Source organism: Fringilla coelebs, assembly GCF_963513975.1.
Source record: "Fringilla coelebs genome assembly, chromosome: 2".
Taxonomy (NCBI): domain Eukaryota; kingdom Metazoa; phylum Chordata; class Aves; order Passeriformes; family Fringillidae; genus Fringilla; species Fringilla coelebs.
The window spans coordinates 61,902,218-61,922,371 of record NC_140029.1 but is presented as its reverse complement, the minus strand read 5'-3'; the positions used below and the strand labels follow the sequence as shown (position 1 = coordinate 61,922,371).

Below are 20,154 nucleotides of genomic sequence, written 5' to 3'. Positions count from 1 at the left end.
CCATAATATTTTTCCTCAACAACTTATCCCAAATATAAGACCCCTACTGGCCTATGCTACATCACAGTAAGAATTAAGCACAACATCCATCTTTTCAACACCACTACCACCACCACCCAATACAAAGAAAGTGTTTTCCATTACTTACCGCTACCACCTGCAAAGCACTGGCTGGCACAAAAATTTATTCCATTAAATGAATATGGAGAACAAACTTGTGTGTCAGCCAGGACAAGACACCAAAAGGATGTATTTGCCCTTTAACCTCCAGTCAACTAGAAACCACTCAACAGGTAGGAGGTTTCATTGATGTTCAAATGCAACAAGTGAAATGGTTAGTTTAAGAAATGCTTGCTTCAGAGTTAAGACTGCAGCATATTAGCAGGAAAGAGAAGTTATTTCTTCCGCTTTCTCTTCTGGAATGGAAGGAGAGAAACCTGACATGCTTCCAATAATTTTTCCCATTATCCTTACAACTTGGAAAGTGCATGACAGTTGAATTTTGTGTTAAGAGTTTTTTCCCTGAATTTTATAAGGGAATAATAGTACAATTTCAAAAACCATGACCATGGCCACTACTTCTATTTTCCTACGAGAGACATGCTCGCTACATAATACCGTAATACTGATACTGTTCATTGAACTTGTAAAATAAGAAATCCTTCTCAAAACAACTCACAGAAAGGTCCTGGAAATCTTAATTTGCTCTAGCTAAGTTGACTATGTATTGTTAAATTCCCCTGCAAAGCAGCAGTAAGGAAAGATATTCCTTGAACAGGCCAGAAAAGAGAAAAGACAATTCCGTGCAATAGAAATGTAGACTATTTAGCTGTTCTTAAAAAAGACTGGATAAATGAGTTAGGTCAGCAGTGAAAGCAGGCAAACACATTTCATACAAAAATAAAGAATTTATTAGAGACATGTTGAATGCCCTGAGTAGGAGAATGGTTCTGGGTTTTTTTTCAGAAAAGCTAGAAACAAAGCAAGAGATTAGAAAAAGCATACAGGTCATTGCAAGTGAACATAAAATAAACCCAAAATTTTTGCTGGCACAAAGGGAGGACAATCCCATCCCATTCTGTAGCCAGCATCTGTTTAGTACCTCTAGTTTTCTTAAGGTCCAGGGAAATTTCCTTAATGGTGAAATCAGTGTGGAAAGGAGCAATTTGTTCACGAAGAATCAGAAGGTGTTTTATTAAGAAAAGCTGTCCATCAACCTGGGTCTACAGCACAAGAGAAAGAACATGCATTACATGTAAAAAAAATACCCGAACAATTAAATAAGGAGCAAAGTTTCAATGTTTCCACTTTTATTATTTAACAAGCTTTTTCCATTAGTCTGTAGTGTGATTAACGACACTCTGGGATCAACAAATCCCACTTCTGTACAATTCCTAATACACTGCACTACAGAAGCATTACTTCTACTTTAATGGGATATTTCATTCCCATTTCTTAGAAGAATTAAATTACACAGCCATATTACTAAACATCCTCATTAAGTAAAGGTATCCACTATTTGAAAGATACAAATTTATTCTTCTTCAGAGAGAGGAATAATTTCGTTTAATTCATATAATTTATAGTTGAAAAACATGAGGTTCTAAATTTGTTTTCATCATTACAATGACTAAAAAAAGTCAATGTTCCTGTAATAATCTTGATTAACTGTGCTGTTCTGTGAAGGTCTTACAACGCATTTTTCTCATGTCATTAAACACAAAGCTTAGTTAATTCCTAAACAGTACAGCAAGATACAAAAAGAAAAAGAAGGCCAAGTTCAGTCCATCTGAATGATGCATTTTGCACTGCTTGTTATTTTAACTACATGCTTTATACCACGTGCGGGTTTTAATCTTTAAAGTTCATTGAGGCCCCTTGAGGTAAAAGGAGGAGGACTATAGAACTCAAATTTGCTTTTGCAAGCTGGAGGAGGACTTTCCTTGATATAATGTTTGATAAAACAGAAAAGAAGAAAATCAGATTTAAATCTGCAGTTTCAACAAACAGAAATTTCACTAAAAATGAGTGGTGGAAAGGGCTTATTGAATTCTTTGGGGTTGGTTTTGGTTTTTTTTAACTCTTATATGCATCATTTTACCAGATAACATTAAATTAACATGAATCAAGAACAAAGTGGTAAAGATCCTAGTTCTTGGCCAACCTCTTTAGGGTTCATTGCAGAACAAGTTTCATTCTCTGCAATACTTTTAAATCAATGCTGGCCAGGTATTGCTGGAACTGGTATTTAACTGTAGAATTCTGAATCAGTTACACAGGAAATAGTTATCTACTCAAGCTAAAGGGAAATGTAGCTTGCATTCCTTTTTAAAGATGCTATTAACACATTTTTTAAAGGACACTCAAAAGAGACACTTTAAAACAGATAATTTGCAACCATTTTCATTACTAAATATTTACTGCTTATAAAAATCCAACAATTTTAGCCTACAAAGACTTTTCTTTTTTAATTCACTTCCTGGCTGTTAGGAATTAGCAAATTACAACAGGATTTAAAGGAACTGTGACAGGGAAAAAAAGTTTACTCCAACTACTTAAACATAGTTAAAGTGCAAATGACTTAATGAATCTGCATTGAATTCTGAGCAACACACCATATCAAACCTTTAGATAATACAGTTCTGAGCAAAGAATACTTAAAACTTCTTCCCAGTGAACATAAGTTAGAAAGATTTTTTAAAATTCAAACAATAGAGGCAGAGAAAAAGAGAAAAGAGTAACAGACAGTGAAAATAAATACAAAGTCCGCTAGCAAAAATTTCCTTTAGGCATCACTTCACTGAATTCTCATGAGTTAGAGCAGCCTGTAAACATGATTGCTGCAATCTGTATTCCACCTTTTCAGACAGGCTACCATGTGAATCATTATCTTTGCCCTGCAATACATTAACCATAACTAAGAACTGGCAAATCCATCAAGTCTCTGGGGGCAGAGCAACATGCTTTAACTAAGATTTTAACAGAATTCTGAACCACTGCTTCCTGACTTTAGATATACAAGGGGCTGGGGGCTGTGGAAATCATACCCAAAGCACAGATTCTGACCTTGTTTTTGCTGATGGAATCAGCAGCTCCCAGCAGCGACTGGATGCAGGCAGATAAGGCCTCTTGTGATAATCCCTGAAACACTGCCCTCTGCAGGGAAGAGGAAAAGGAAAAAAAGACCAACAAAAGAGGTGTTATCAAAGCTTAGGCAGATTTTTAAGAGTTGCACTTCGTGAACTACGCGTTTACCAGCTTACTAAACTCCAGATCAACTAGCTACAAACATCTTGGCTAAGTGCAGGGACACAGGATGGAGCATTCACATACAAAAGTTTGCTACAAGCACACAGGCTGGATGCAGGTACCCACACAAGCCTGCCCAGCTCACCCTGCAGCTCTGAATTGGCACCTGGGTAGCGACACGGTCACTGACACCTCACACATTCAGAGCCAACAGCATGAATAGTGTGTGTGCTGGGTAACCTGACCAGACACTCTTTGTGTGTCAGGGCAAATACCTGTGCGTGCAAGCTACACCTGCAACAGACATGAGATCATTCGAGTGAGCGTAACCTCAGGGAGACTCAAATTACCTCACATTTGTGACAGCTTAGTAAACAAACATGACAGCTGCCATGGCCCAAGGGACATGGAGCAAGTCCTTAAGTGGCAGCAATATGATCCTGTGGCTGAGCCAGCCATAGGAACACAGCTCGCTCCCACCAGCACTGCAACAGAGCCCTGACTGCCGCAGACCTGCCAGCACCACTTCATTCACTACTCCCCATCTACAGGGTGCAGGCAAAGGGTACCAGTTATGCTACAGTGTCTCAGGGGAAAACTAAATTAACCTCTGTGCAGATACACTGTAAACAAGCCTTGCAAACAAGGCAGAAATCACCTCACTTACAAAGGACTAGCTGAAAACAAGGGCAAATATTCATCTATTTTAGAGGGATTAATATTTCAAGCAATAAAGCATTAGTATTTTCTGGCTTCTTTTTTAGTAATAGCATCTTGGCAGGAGTTATGTGTAACACACATCAAAGATATTTTGAAATCCATTGAATGTGTCTAATAAAGATACAACACATGCAGAAAAGCAAAAACACTTGCATTAGTTTCCTCAGAGACTTAGCAGCCTTATATGCTGTTAAGTGAGCAACACAAAACAGATTCTAACGGGAAAGTCTTAAAATATGTGTTAAGTATTGCTTTTGTTTCTGATAGACATGCAGATTTCCACTGTCTTAAACTTTGGAAATGTGTTCCTACATCTTGGAACATGAAGAGATGTGCCACAAAAAAAATTCAGAACATTTTCAAAATGTAGAAGCAGCACAGTCACCATTTTTAAGACCAGACACATCACACAAACACACTGAACCCAGTAATTTCAGCAATAAAATAATTCTCTGTAATTGACCCAGAACTTTCTATTTTTTCTCGTCCTATTCACTCAGATTTTGTGAGACCAGTATTTTGAACATCAGACACTGAATTATTTCTGTAACAGCAAAAGCAATAGATGTACAAATCAGTGCCATTTTTCTAATTCTACAAATATGAAATTGTCTTAGAAATGACGACCTAAATTTGTCAGTTTGTTTTACATAAAGATAGCAGCAGAAAGACCAAGAGGTTAGAGGCCAGTAATTGTCCATTCCTAGTTTGAATTAAAATATTTAGACATGATGCTCTACACACTTTATATCTTCATCTTAAAAATTAGATCAAGAAATTTTTGCATACATCTATACATCTGTACAGTTTGGAGAGACACACTAGAGTCCTTCTGACAGTAGGATACCACATTCCATGCAGATCTGCAGGTGAAATCGTGCTCTGATGCCTGGGATTAAGGGATTCAGCTGAACCTGTTTAAAAGCAAAACACACACATGAAAAGCTTGCCCATCTGTCCTTCCAACCAAAGGAGACTGTAATATCAACTGTAATATAAAATTGCATTTTATACTCTCTACACAGAAATGTGACATTTTATTTTACCCAAACAGGTTAATTTTTTTTTTTTCCTTCTGACCAGGTCAGTACTAGATTTCTGATGTGAATCAAGCACAAGGCTGTGAAAGACATGAATTTGCTTTCAGGGGTGGCCCAGCTCGACCTTTTTAAATGAGTTAGTGTTACAAGCATGTCTCCAATGACACACACTTCCCACTCAGCTAAACAGCTGAAATGATCAGTTACTGAAAAAAAAATAGCACAGGAGAAAAGAGGAAAAAGAAATGGTTAGAGATCCTGGAATTACAGGAAATGCTAAGGAAAAAAAAAGGAAAAAAAACAATATTTATTCACTCTTTCCTTTCTGCTGGGGATAATCCTACATGGATTGAACAGTTGCAAAAAATATAGGGTTTAAACATAATTTATAAGCTGTAAAAATAACAGCAAAACCAATTTTGTCAAGAGGTTGTTGTAAACATAAAAAAGTGCTCCTCCTGGGTAACCTTCATAATAACACAGTATGCTCAAAATGGATTTTCACAACACCTGACAGACAGAAGTCTGTTTTCATTTTGTCCTTAAATCAAGTTGGGAAACAGCTGAGTCAATAGCATCAGAACTCTGATTTCAAATACCAACCCTTTAAAAAAAAGTAAAATTTTTGTAGTTTCACCTGAAGATGGAAAATGCACTTGTGTTTATGTGATCAGTGAAGAAATCATCTGAAATGATCCACTAATATCTTTCTACCTCTTGCAACTATAAATTTATTGTCACAGTAATTAGAAAGCCTGTGAAATCTTATGATATCAGTTTGAGGTTCCTAGGCCATTTATTAGTCACTTCAGCTACTCCTACAGGTCCTGAAATGGGAGAGGCACCTCTGAAGGACAAATAATCCAAATTATCTCAGACACATATCTCCAAATTATACCATATAGGTTCCTTCCATCTCCTGAGTGCAGGTGAGATTTAAACGACTTGCAAATTCCATACACCTGGGGTGAAGTACAATGAACTCCATTCTCAACGGGATTTGTGGAGCCCAGCTAGAAACACCTCTGCAGACTTTCCAAGCCAAAAGCAAGAAACTACCATGTAATCAAAAGGAATACAAGAAATGAGCGATAAAGAACTGAGAAAGATGTGCTGGGTAAATAACAACATTGTACCACTCTGAACAATAATAAAATAAAATGAGAAATTCTTCATGGATATTCAATAGTAATTTAAAAATTTCTAACACTCAAATGACTGGCATCAGAACAGCCACATTTTATGAAATTTTATTCCAGTTTGCTATAATTTACAGACACATGGGTCACATGCTTAAAATGTCAAGGAGTAAATTCTGAATTATTTTAAATACTGATAATTTAAGAGACATGCCTGACACACCAAATCACCTTTCCCATTTTAGCACAGCTAACAAACAAAAGCATCCTCAAATACATGTCTTGATGGCAGGGACACTTTTCAGGGGAGAAAACAAAAGCTCAGGTTTATACAAAGTAAAATAGATGCTGTTGGTTGCAAAAGTAGTTGCTTCATATAACAGCCTGTACTAGAAGCACAAAGAAGTAGCACCAAAAGAACAACATCAGGCTGTTTCTCATCTAAAATACAAAACTAAAACTTTGAGACAAAATTCACCTCTAAAAATTGCTTATGAATTTGTCTAGGAAAATAACCCATGCAAGTTTCTCACAGATGGTTCAAGTTAATGCTCACATTCCATGAACTTTATGCATTAATTTGACAACATGAGATGTATTCCATACCAGATTTAACTAAGCTGCAGGACTCGGGATCTTCTAACCGGACATCTGAAAATGAAGCCTCAGATGGCAGCTTCTTCTGTTCCTCTTTCAAACTCTGTGCAATTTGCTGCAAAGAAAAATACACAATAATATTTTAATATCACATAACACTGCTTTTATAACAGATATTGCATGCTGAATTGCAAAAGAAATCAGCTACACTCAGCTCCCAGTGTTTCAAAGACATTTAGAAGAAATAGGCAAATGTTTCCAAAACAGTGGCGGAAATATGCATATGATAAAGATTCACAAATATCTGTGTAAAGTATCTGTGTAAAGCACTGCTCTTTCCATTTTGCCTGCGTTACTGATCTCTCAATAATGACCTATAAAGCCACTTAGAAAGAAAAGTTCAAAATAGGGTAACCCAGTTCAACACTTACTTGGATTTTAAAGAGATCATTTTTTATGGCTTTATTTCCATAAATGACATGTGCAGATGGCCCAAAAGTACTGTCTAGTTTATTCCCTGCGGGAGTTCAACCAAATGCCTTCCCCTAACATTACTCAACATTTCCACACTTCAACCTTTTCCACTACTTGGTTGGCTTCAAAGCAACAAGAGGCAGCAAGAATGGGCAAAGAACTGCATTAATATTTGAGCAGAACAGCACAAGAAACATTTCTGCCCTCTGCTTTTAACATTTTAATAATTCATTTACTAAGACAGAAGGTCTCTCTAAATAGCAAGGTTTTGAGGTTTAAAAGCAATCAAGTAGCAAAATGAATCTCAAACCAGGCAAAAACTGAAGTCTTATGAGGGCATATGAAGAGCAGCATAATTTCTCAATTTGGAATGAACTTTCTCTTCCTTAACTGAAGGGCCACAGGACGTTTGTTAGAAAATAAGGCCTCATACGGACCAAAGAGGAGAATCACTTGCCTGAAGATGTTTACTAGTCCTTAAACTTTCAGTACAAAGAGCATGCACTCAACAGACTCACTAGCTTCAGGGTTTAAAACCCCATGGATATTCAGGGTTTAAAACCCCACAAAATTGCCAGAGTACAAACTGTAGTATAAATAAAAGCTGCAGATGTATGTGTATGAAGACAATATCACAGCAACATGAGTTCACTGCTGGTAATTTTCTCACAGTGTTTTCTCTGTTTGCAGGCAAGCCTTGAGCCCAGTAAGGTACAGTCACACAATATTAATGTCTTTCAGCCCACAGGAAAATACATGTACTTTAGGGAGGGAGGGAGAAGAGAGAGATAAGACAGACAGACAGATAGATAGATAGCTTCTGTATTTTTTATAAGTAATGTTCTGATTCTGAAGTCAAACAGCAGCTTCTCTACCAACTGGTCAGCTGGAACTAAGTCCTACAATTTTCTAAACACCGCCAGCTATTCTGACAGCTAGGTGAAAAGCAGAATACAGCAATAAAATTTGGATCTTGCCAGTCCATGTTGGAAAGGCCATTCTCAGTCACCTCAGTCCTTTGACAGCTTGGGCCTCCCATTATAAAGTGAATGGCAAGAGTTATTTAGTTATTTGAAGGGGGATCTTTACCATGCTTTACTGCTTCCATGTAGTCTTCATGCAGTTGTACCTTGTTCTAGACAAAAACTCATTAAAGGTTTCTGATTGGGCATTTATTTATTTCTGTGAGTTGTTTCATTCTGAAACTTTCATCAATAGAGTAATAACCTTTAAAAGTAAGTAGAATTAGTTTGATCCATTTCAACAAGAACATTGACTCAAAGGGCTTGGAATGACTAAAAAATGGCTAATACTGATAAGAACTTGAAAAGGGCCTCTGGAAGCCATTGCTAACATGTTACATTATCTAAAGCAAGTCTCCTCTCACACTGTCTGAGCACAGGGTACACACATGCCTACCAAAAGCTAGTTGACTGGCAATTCTTAAAACAAACTTGCAGCTAACTGGGACTGTCTAAAGCATCTCTTCAATTCCAGATGAACTAGAAAATACATTGGGTAATACCTATTACTTATGAATGTAAATAAAAATTCAGAAGCTTCAAGTTTTGATAAAACTGTCAATTGTGAGAACTGTTGCCATAGTAACTAAGTTTAACATAAAACATTGACATCTCGTTCAGGGCCATAATTTAATCAGCAGGTGTCAATTTAAAAATGCCAGTAACACTAAGTACACCTAAGAACAGGAAAACCCAAGCTGCAAAGCACCGTACTGCACAACTGCATACACTGCATGCACAAAGTCAAGGACAATAAAAAAGCTGAGGCTGTACCTCCATCATTTCCAGCTTGTCAGGATAGGCGAGATCGCCCGGCGCGGGCTTGTAGCCGGTGATGTCAGTCTGAATGTAAATGTGCGTCCTATAGACAAGGCGCTCCTGCACATCTTCCAACATCTGCTTGACACCAGCTGCAAATGCACCCAGTTGTTCAGCTAACAAAGGTAAGAAAAGGCACAAACTTGTTAATGACAAAACAAGCTTATAGAAACACAAGTTTGAAGTATCACATATAGGACCATAAAAACCTGGCTTGCTGCCGATGGAGTCGGGCTATTTTTGGAACAGCGGCATGCAGACAAATTTGTGACAAACAAGGAATTTACTGAACTCCATGCTGCGGTTGCTATGGCTCCCCAGATTTTCATTAGGCTATGAAAATGCAACCTCACACTGATGACATCAGATGCCTTGTTAGAATTAAGGGTTCTAATTATTTCAGACCTGGGTACATTAAATGGAATTTTGGTGGGAACAACAAAGCAAGGTGGCTTTGGTTCCATCACAGCCAATACCCATGGTGTGACTGTTGGGAGCTGATAAAAACAGATAAACCAATGCAGCTCACATCAAACTGAAGAATTATTGTATCAGCCCAAATTTCAGTAGTAGTAAGACACTTCTTATGATAAGCCAAATGATTAAGTCAACAAATTTTTGCTCATTCCCAAGAGTGTTACAATTATACTTCCACAAAAGTGAACAATTCTTCATGATTACTGGCACAGCTTCAGTGACAAGGAGCTACACTGGGTGATACACCAGGTACCAAGGACAATTTCTATTTACTGCCTGGTGCAATAAAGACTGTGAAAGGATTCCATTATGCACCGATCATACTATGAAATGAGACACCAGGTTGGCTCACTCCTATGAGACTTTGGGCTCTGCATACTTGCAAAACTCCAAAATCTACACTGCCACTTAACTCCTCTGCCGAAATTACAATTTCTAATCTGGGAAACATGACATTAGGAAGAATTGAAAAAAAAATCAGTTTAATTTCCTTTATCATCATTATGCAGAAAGCTCTACATGGATGATGCATTAGCAGGGCCAAGTGAAGTAGTTCGTTAATTTAAAAAGCTAATTTAAATCAACCCTGGTGCATGCATATACACTGGGTGGATGCTTGCTAGCATTTGTACAATCTAGAGAAAACATGACTAACATCAATACATTAATTAAAATTATGCTATGCACAGACCCAAATATACAGACTTTCACTATAAATGAAAAAGCATAATTAATTTTACATAAACATGTCAAATATGAGATTAGTTTAAGATCCACTAGAAAGAAATAAACATATAGAATTTCTGAATATGCAATTAAATAATTTTATCAGTTAAGAAGACACTTAAAAACAATAATCTTAAGTCTATGAGTTACCATTGTTCTGTACATGATCCTCAAGCATCTCATTTTTGAGAATCCCACAGAGCTCAGAAAGTGTCTCTAAGTGAATGACATGGATGATCATTGGCCTCAGGACATCATACAATGAAAGACACAACTTCTCCAAGAGTTCACTAAGAAGAAAAAATAAAACAAAGCAAAATACTTTCGGGATCCCCAAAAACCAAAAGAAAATTTTATCACAAACATAGATTATTTTGTGGCAAAAATTTTTGAAAGGAGGGAGAGAAAAAAAGTGTCATAGAAGACTTCAGACAAGACTGTTTAAAACATAAACCCACTATTTCCTACAAAGTAAGAAAAGTTTTCCTTTTAAAAGATGTGGCATATCAACTGCTTAAAAATGGTGTTACAGTTTTTAATTAAATTTAAAATAAAATTTTAAAAATCCAAATAAACAAAAAAAAAATCTATACAAACCAACAACTCAACCTGTCACAAAGGGAAGACACTGCAGCCTGGTTTACTTGGCTTCTGTGAAAAAATAAATGCTCCTGCTGAGTTCAGAATCATAACCCAAATTTTCCCTTGAGAAAAGGCTCATCTGATTGCAAGGATTCAACAGTGTAATACAGTCAGGAGCACACAAAGAGGGATGCAGGAGGAGAGCTTGCTAATATTTTCTGTCATAGCTACCAACATTTCAGAGCACACTTTCCAATCTAACTCAAGTTATGACATCAATGCAGTGGCACACCACTGCATCCACTGAAGAAAAAACCATTGAAGAAATCCCACTTCAATGGATTTTTTTCTTTCATGTTCGAAGTGATGCATATCTTGGTTAAGACACCAACAGCACTCACTCTAGACATTTTTACCATTCTCAATGCTCCCCTCACTAATCACATATTAGGCACTATTGCTATTGCCAGTAGCTGAAAATTCAAGTAATTTCCCAGTCAGAGTTGGAAATAGAAACATCAAGAACACTGGAGTAATTACAGTGTGATAAAGATATTGAGTTTACTGCACAATTTGGTTTTTTTCAAATTCACAAAAAATGTCTATTAATAGGGCAATGACACTTCAGTTCCTCGGACAGGGAACAAAAATGCTCATGAAAGAATACTCAGAAGAAACACTTTGAAGCCTCTTCCTTGGCAACCTATAGCACTATAAGCAACTTGATAAAACAGAAACTCTCCATGTTAAAAGCAGAAACAAAAAAGAAAGTTTCACCAGCCTTATTACTAAGTACAATACTCAATCTCAGATCTCTACTCTTGGGTAGAATTTCGGTAAACTCTTATCTCTACATAGACACCTGGCTGTAATTTCTTCGGAGCACCTTAGCACTGCAGAAAAGAAAATGAGGTGATGTATTATGGTAAGAGAAACCTAATAGAGTAGCTACTATTTGAAACATTTCTAAAAAAATATTTTGTTTAGATGTAGGCAAAAAAAAAAAAAGGAAGGAAGTTCTTAGGAGATGAGGTAATTACATTCCATCAAAATTTAAAAAAAACCCAGAAGTCTATTATCATTCTTGGTGTGAACAGCACTAGTGACAAGATTTCTGGCTGAACAACATTTTACACTTGATTTCAATTAGGGATGCTCAGTCCAGGATTTGGACTGACATAGCTAAACTGATTCTTAAGCAAATTTATTTCAGTCACCTCGATTCTGAGCATGCCCCACACGAGGCCACAATTCCTCAGAAAAGACTGGGCCTACTCTGGCACTGTGGTTTATCTCTAGTGAGGCTTTATGCAGTTTTGGTTTCCCTTTAGCTTTGAAGGATGGGGAGGGTACTGGGCAGTCTTTTTTTCAGGTTACACACTTGTTTAACTTAAGCTGCACCCAATTTAAAACATTGCAACACTCAAAACCAGTGTCTTGCTTAGTCACTAATAAGTTAGACTTACACTAATAAGAATACACTTAAGTTAGGAACTTCATAGCAAGGGAACATGACCTATACAAATTTCAAAATCAAGTATCAGTACTAAAACATACCAGAAAACTGAAGGAGGGGCATAATCTGTTCAAATGCTTTACCATTACAGGTTGTAAAAAACTCAACAATACTTTTACATTGCAATTACTGTGTGAAGCAGCTCCCTGTCCCTCTTTTAGGTTTAGGCACGGGAGACTGGGACACTGTTCTTGTCAAGCATCCACTACCCTGCCTTCTGTTCAGCCCAAATACAGGCAACATGCCAATATTCCTTAACAGTAAGGGCAGCTCATTAAATCCTTCCAGAAAAATAGCTGGAGTTCATCAGCCTAATTTCAGACTGAAGCAAATGAAAGCACTAGTGCAACAGGCTGTGCAAAACAGGCTGTACAAAAACAGCTGAGAGCTGTAGACTTCTACAGCTATTTTCAAAGAACCTGAATATCTTTAACTCTTTTAGACTATCCACAGAGCATTTGCAAAGATTATTTATGGAGAATGGGAACTATCAGCTTTGCTTGCAGAAAGAAGAAAACATAAGAACATCAAATTCTGATGCTAGAAGTGATTGAGGTGTTTTTTTATCTTGCTAGTTCTCACCAAACCATTTGAACATAGCTCTGTTGGCCACAAAATATTGTCTGCTACATCACAACACACTAAATACAACATCCAGTAAAACAAAACCAGCATCTACCACCTACTCCAGTTTTGGTGTTGGTTTTGTGAAGAACTCATTGTAAAGCTGGTGTTCATCCTGGCATACATGGACCATAAAGGCACAACCACTTCGTACCTGTATTCAGAGAAATACAAATACTTGATTATTAAATTCTTTTCCTTGCATCAGAATCACAAGAGCTATTAGAGGTATGATTACTATGTATTATATACTGTGTTGTGATTATTACGATTAAACTGAAGGTTTGTAAAATTCAAAAGTAATGAGATGAACTCTAAGACTAGGGGCTGAAAAGATGTTACTAGCCAAATAAAAGCTCACTGTACAACTTATGTCCCTTTTTTGCTTCTGAAATTTAAGTAACCACATTTTATGTTTCTTTTTTATCCTCCCCCCTCTGTGAGGTTTGTAACAGGGTGGAGTCTTTACAGAAACAAAACATGTATGGCTTGAAAATATTAGTAGAATGCTAATGATTCAAACTCACAGACAACAGTAACAATTCTGCATGTAAATGACTGAATTACATAAGTTCATTTTTCCTGGGGGAGAGAGGATTAAAACATGACAAAATCTTCACAACACATGACTACTTTACCTACCAGAGCACAATGATCTCTGTTATTCTGACTGGTTAATTCTGTAACAGTGCTAGCGATACTTGGACCAAGCAAAAGCTCCCGCTGGTCGAGGTAACACTGATGGATTTCATTGAGAACTTGCTGATACCTAGCCAAGAAATTAAAACAGTAACTGCATCCTGAAGATCATTTTCTGGCACACATAAAATGAATTCTAATACCCTCTTTAGGTCTATGTAATTTCAATTTTTTAAACTTTCTTTTAAACAATAATGTGTTTAACAGTACCTAAACAAAAGCAAATATTTTCAAAACTTAAAACTGTTGAAGATAAATTATGTAGACATACTCACTCTGGCATTTTTTCAGATCTTTGCTCTACTTGTTCAATAAGAGTCTACTCAAAAAAAAAGAGAAAGAAGTATTATCAGTAAATTACTTTTTTGTAGTAATTGGAAAAGAGTTCGTAGTATTTTTCTATGGATGCAATATGCAATCTTTGGACATTCACACTTGCACAATATGCAATCCCTGCATTCACACTAATAAATTCAAGCCTCATTTTCATAACTTCCTTTTTAAAAGTTAGTTACCAGCTACTTACTCTGACTTTGGGAGCAGCTGCTCTGAATTTCACATAAAACAGCGTGAAGGCATTGTCAGAATTTGGCACAGCTGAAGGATCCTGAAAGAAGAGATGAATAATTGGTTAAAAAGCAAAATACTATATTTGGCTTCTAGTATATAATGGCTGAGATAATTAGGCTCTAAAACAGGGTATTGGCTGTTTATGCTTATGCTTCCAGTGAAACAGCTCTTTGCCACTTCCCACCAACAAAGGCATGCTGGTTTCAGAATTTAAAGTCAGATGGAAGAACAAAACCCAACCCAAGCATTTCATCCAACAGCCTCTACAGGAAAAAGAACATTTTCAGTAATTATGACATTCTCCATTAGAGACAAAAATTTTCTCTGGACCTGCCAGAGAAGTAGTGATTGTTGGTCCTTAATATGTCGTACTAAAATTGAACAAATTTCCCTTTTATCTGCTGGTCCCAAGGCAGAGAAACTAAATTTCAGCTTGCATTCAAGCTACAACCAGAATATCAAGTCTTGAGGCAGCTCCCCCTACAGCTCCTCAGCCCAATGGGGCAGAACAAATTCTAGCACTAACAAAGCAGAGCAGAGACCCAGTTTGAACACCAGCTTTCCTCCCCTTATTCCTACTGAAGTGAGAGAGAAGAGATGGTCTTCTTCAGAAACATGATGGGGACAGGAAAACACCACCATCCTCACCTCCTATTTACATCCCTGTGAGCAACCTCATCATCCTTCTATAAACATACATCAAAACCTCCACTCACATGTGTGCATCACCAAAGAACATCCAGGTCTCAGTCCCTTTCCAGTCCTGACAGTCTTGTTCTGTTACAATAGGAAAACTCAACACTTGATCACAACTAAAAAACACTGGTCCAGTACTGCACTTCTAGCAGAAGGAGCCATTTAATGTTTCACAGTATACAAAATATCCCCAAAATCCCCATGTAGATGGGAAGGAAAAAGTCATCCGACTCTTAAAAGACGTATCTTTCCTAACTTAAAACTCCTAAGCAGCAATTCAAAGTCAGAAATTAGGTTATGCACTTCTTTCTGTAGACATGCTTATTATCAGAGATGTTCAATTTTGTTCAAATTCAGCTCAGTCAGGGCAATCCACTGGCATCAAACCAAGCTATGATACCTTTTTTTTTAAATAAAACCTAGTTTTGTACCAAACACAAAAAATGTTCAATGCCACTTAACCAAGATCTTCACTCCATGAATATTCTTCCACAAGTTTCCATGAACACTGCCTAAAATTCCCTTCTTTTTGGTGTGCCAGTTCTCAATTCTAGCATCTTTCAGTTTCACTGATTATCCCTCAGGACACCAAGTTTGCCTGTAATAGAACTGTGCACAAGGTACACAACAATTATTTGGAGAAAGAATCAAAGTCCATAGGAAGAGACATTCCCCTCTCCCTTCTGCTCTGCCAGAATATTGCAGCATGAGACTATCAACATTTTAACGAGACCAAAAAAACCTCCCTGCTCACATTTATGCCTACATCTCCCTGGAGTGAGGGGGAGTAAACAGCTGGACAAGGTGTCTCATCCCTGGGACACTCTAGCATCACTGTCAACACTTAAAACTGAAACAAAAAATACTCCCAAAAACTAATGGGAAACTGGCACAGTTGTTATCTGCAGCTACACAAACCACTGCAGAATAAATGAACATTTACATGACCAAGAGCACCCAAGAATACTTACTAGAATGTAAAACTGAAAAGATCACAGTATGAACTCGGAGTCGTGCTTTACAATTACCATCCAGTAACACCCAGCTCCTGTACACTTTTTTCAAGTATTCCTTTTAATCTCTCTCTGTCTCCAAAGCAATCCACCTCCAAAACAAAATAGCACAGTACCTCTATTTCTCTTGTGCACCTTCCACATTTGGCAACACACCAACAGACAGTTCAGAGCTCCAGTGCACACTCTGGTTCAGGAAAGCAACCGTCTGGCCATCTGGTGTCTCTAAAACAGTCCTTCATCCATCCCTGGCCTTCTTACTACATTACTGCTTGCCTACTTCAATTCACTGACTTCATCTTCAATTTCCCTCATTTTTTAATTATTACTACTTTTAAATCTTTTGGATCACTAGATCTCCATCATACTTGGCTGAGTATTGGACAACCTACACAAATACCATAGTGTTTACACTGATCTATTTTCACAAAAATCTGCTGACACATCCCACCTTCAAAAAAATAAAAAGAGAAGTCCTTGATGTTATAGTAGACATTCCAGTACAGCTCCACTTCCCACTTGCTGGTTCATCTTACCCTTTTCATTAACTGGGTTGTGAGGTTCTGTAGTGTATTCACAGTGTATGTCTTGATAAGGTGCATAGCTTTAGAAAGGCATTGTTTAAACTTTGTCAAATATACAGGATAGTCCTTAAAATTTGGCTGAAAGAAAGAAAAAAATCCATTTTAAATAGAAATAGTAAGAGTCAAAATTTTATCAAAACTTAAAATACTCACATAACTAGCCAGCTTGTACAAGCTAAAAGCAGTATTTTACAAAAATCAGGCAGAATAATAAGTATATTCAATAAAAATTTCCTACATTTATAAAGCACCATCCTTAACTTCTTCCTGTATTTGGCATAGAAAACCTTTTATAGGGAAAATAAAAAACATTACAGAAGTATGAACACATAATTGTGACATTTTAACCAAAAATACGGAATGACTTACATGTGATGAAATATATGCAATACAATCATCAAGCTTAGCCAGCATGGGAATGAATCCTTCACTGTTCACGGACAGCGTAGGGGAATTCAATTTCTTTGGAAAACAAGACAAAGCATCATTGTAAGGAACCTAAGCGCATTACTGTTGGTGACTAAGTTCAACAGACTGGTACACTTTCATTTTCTAAGACTATAACAATGAAATAATACTTACAGTGTTGATATTTTCCAGCTCATTAAAGTAAGAAAGTTTCTGCTGGATGTTTTCAGCCAGGTCAACAAGTTCTGACTATTAAAGAAACATTAAATAAAAGAAAATCATCAACCTAGCAAGTGGTTTAAATATATATACACATAGACACACACGTGTGTGTATAAAATTATTAAGTCTCCCTTTCATCTTTCAGCACACACCATTGTTCAATAGCTCCAAGCAACTTGCAACTAATTAAGTACAACAAAAGATGCAGAATACAGCAGTGCTCTCTTGCTCTTTTGCCAGAGTGTATTTAAAATAATATATACTACAGGTTTGTCAGTATCCACTGACAATGCTGCATACAAACAGCAGTGCTGCCATCAATATTATGGGGAATTGTAAAAATCCTGTATCTCAGGATTGGAGTTTTAAACAGTTGTCTCTTATCCAGTCTGACTATGAAAAAAAAATTCATTGTATCACTATTGCAGCAGTTCATCAGGAAAAAGAAAGCATCTGGGAAATAAGCTCCCAACTTTAAGGATCTTGCAGAAAGCAGCTCAAAATTTCTGCAAATTATATGAATTATTAATTCCAATACAGTTTGCACTTGTCAGGCATCAGTTACAAAATCTCTCCTCAGCTAACTTTCCTCATTAAAGCATATATTGACACATACTGAATATTTGACTGCAGAGCCTGACACCCCAGTTGCAGGTGAAACACTTCCAAAAAATTAGGTCCAAAGCAAATGGATGTATTGTTAGCACAGCTCACACATTTTCCCAGCCCAAGAAAAAGACACTGTCATTTAAGATGTCTTAGCAGTTCCCAGTAATCCTTCCATCAGAGATTACCTGCTCTTTCAAAAGCTGTTCACAGGCCTCATGCAGTGTTCCTGTCTTTGTGGACACAAAAAGATACTGTTTTTGCAGTGACTCCAGGTGCTGAAGGGCACTATTCACATCATTCAAGATAGCATCACACTGCTCCTGAAAGCCAGACAAGTAATCCCTCATCTGTCTAGAAAAAAGAGAATCAACAGATAACAGAAGTAAAATTTCCCTTTCTGTATTTGCAAATCCAGCTGCCTGCAGAGACACTGCCACCACTTTGCTCCTTCTAGGAATAGGAGATCACTTGCATCAAGCAAGAGTGCACAATAAGCAGATTTTCATCACCTCAGAAATAACAGAGCAAAAGGGTCTGGAATAGCCACTCCATTTCCCTGACAATCCTTTTAGCAAGCCTACCTACAAAGCAGCAGCTTGCACCACAACTGGTCTGGAGCATGTGAATACTGTCTAAATGGGCAGCACAAACACACTGACTTCTGCAAGCAGCCAAATTCTACCTGACTTGCAGGCGTGTTAATTTGGTCTCTTCTATGTAATTTTCAGTTTCCATTTAGGAATTACTTTTGCTCTCCTGAAGTAGCTGAAATTATGTAGAGGATTCAAAACTTACTGTGAGGACTGAAAGAGGCTTAGATTAAATAGATCCAGTGTCTAATATCACCAGATTTGTCCAAGGCTCAATGCAGACAAAAACTCTAACTAATAACTAGATGTTATGTCAAGCATTCAGCTTATCTAAAGCATATTAAAAATTAATTACTCTTGGATGTCAGCTAAAACTTCAGAGTTCTACTTTACCGCATACAAAGCTGCAAGTAATGCAATTCCCCGTATCAGGCAAGAAATTATTCATTCTCCTTCTGCACCTTTGGCCTCCTGCAGACAGCAGCATACTGGCCATCCTACAAAGCACTGTGCATCCATGGCACACTTAAGCACCTGTGTGCACCATTACAAACATGCCACCTGACAAAGTGCAAGCCTCCTACTCCTTTTAGGTTCTTAATGATCAGGTCACAGGATCAGTATATGCCTCACCCTCTGCTTTTAAGAAAAGTCACATCGTCAAATGTCAGAGCAAAAGAGAAAGAAACAGCCCAAAGAAAAGCAGAGGAAAAACAGAAGAGGGAATACAGTAGTATCTCCTTGTGGCAAAGGGCAAGTTTGTGTAGTCTCAAAACAGAAGCCAGTTTCTATAAAAGCCACGAGCAGATCTAGCTAAGCCATTCAGCTGTACTTCGGATTACCAAGGAGTAACTGTCAAAGTCAGTGGGAAGGGGCTCTTCTGAGCCTGATGGAAAAGTCAGTTACACAAAACCAGAGGAGAATGGCAAGACTCAAAACTAGAGTTGAGCAAAGTGTCAAGGAATGCAGGGAATACAGATACAGAATGACAACCACAGTCACTGGTGAGCCAAATGGTGGGAACAGAAATGACCACCAGCCACATCTGGTTACACAGCCTCACCCTCAGAGGATGACAGCAATTGAAAAATCATAGGAAAGCTCTTAGACTGCTGTTGTCTACAGCCCTGTCTGTAAGCCAAAACTAATCTCCATCTGTCTAAATACACTGGGCAGTTCAGAAGGAAATCTGCATTCCCTTAACTGCTCTGTCACTTGGGCAATGGCCTTTGGGAGTGAGGCACACAGCCTTAGAAAGCCTCAGCTGCTCCAACACATTCCCCCACTCCCCGCCAGCTGAATGTGAACACGTGGTAACATTAATGGACAAGATGAAGTCCTTCAAGGGTGGAACTGCTTATAGTGAAAAGAACTGAGGAAGAGCACGTACCTATACTTGGCACCTTCATCTTGATCCATATGTGTTTGCACCTGAGCAAACCAGGAGAAGAACTAGAAGAGATTTTATGGCGTGAACAATATAGATATCACATGCAATCAATTAAAAAAAAAATCAAATCTATGATCTATGAAATGAAGATGAGCTTTTGTTGAAAACAGAGCTGTTTCAGAATTCAGTTATTAATCTAGGAAACTAATTCCTCACTGTGGGTCCCTTCCAACTGAAATACTCCATTCTTTTCCTTCACTGAGTTAAAATGGTAAAGACTGGATTTCATCTGGCTTTATTTGCACAAGAACAAGAGTATCACATTAGATAGTGGGTGTTCTTCTACTTCAAGAGCAACACCACTTTACTGAAAGGGTGCCTTATTCTC

General features: G+C 37.6%; 1 protein-coding gene across 3 annotated transcripts in view; it reads right to left on the bottom strand.

The window, feature by feature from the left end:
* Nucleotides 1–20,154, bottom strand: part of COG3 (component of oligomeric golgi complex 3) — a 30,583-nt gene that overhangs the window by 8,002 nt on the left and 2,427 nt on the right. For all 3 annotated transcript variants that reach the window (XR_014617029.1, XM_084226890.1, XM_084226889.1), the window contains exons 3-17: nucleotides 19,767–19,828; nucleotides 17,972–18,137; nucleotides 17,130–17,204; nucleotides 16,917–17,009; nucleotides 16,500–16,625; nucleotides 14,211–14,291; nucleotides 13,960–14,003; nucleotides 13,628–13,754; nucleotides 13,048–13,139; nucleotides 10,414–10,553; nucleotides 9,016–9,176; nucleotides 6,755–6,860; nucleotides 4,759–4,883; nucleotides 3,067–3,156; nucleotides 1,103–1,223 (exon numbers count right to left, since the gene is read on the bottom strand). Coding sequence is in view for 2 of the 3 variants with exons in the window: in XM_084226890.1 (XP_084083016.1) it covers nucleotides 1,103–1,223; nucleotides 3,067–3,156; nucleotides 4,759–4,883; nucleotides 6,755–6,860; nucleotides 9,016–9,176; nucleotides 10,414–10,553; nucleotides 13,048–13,139; nucleotides 13,628–13,754; nucleotides 13,960–14,003; nucleotides 14,211–14,291; nucleotides 16,500–16,625; nucleotides 16,917–17,009; nucleotides 17,130–17,204; nucleotides 17,972–18,137; nucleotides 19,767–19,828 (1,609 nt within the window). In the remaining variant the exon portion in view is untranslated. The remainder of the gene's footprint in view (nucleotides 1–1,102; nucleotides 1,224–3,066; nucleotides 3,157–4,758; nucleotides 4,884–6,754; nucleotides 6,861–9,015; nucleotides 9,177–10,413; nucleotides 10,554–13,047; nucleotides 13,140–13,627; nucleotides 13,755–13,959; nucleotides 14,004–14,210; nucleotides 14,292–16,499; nucleotides 16,626–16,916; nucleotides 17,010–17,129; nucleotides 17,205–17,971; nucleotides 18,138–19,766; nucleotides 19,829–20,154) is intronic.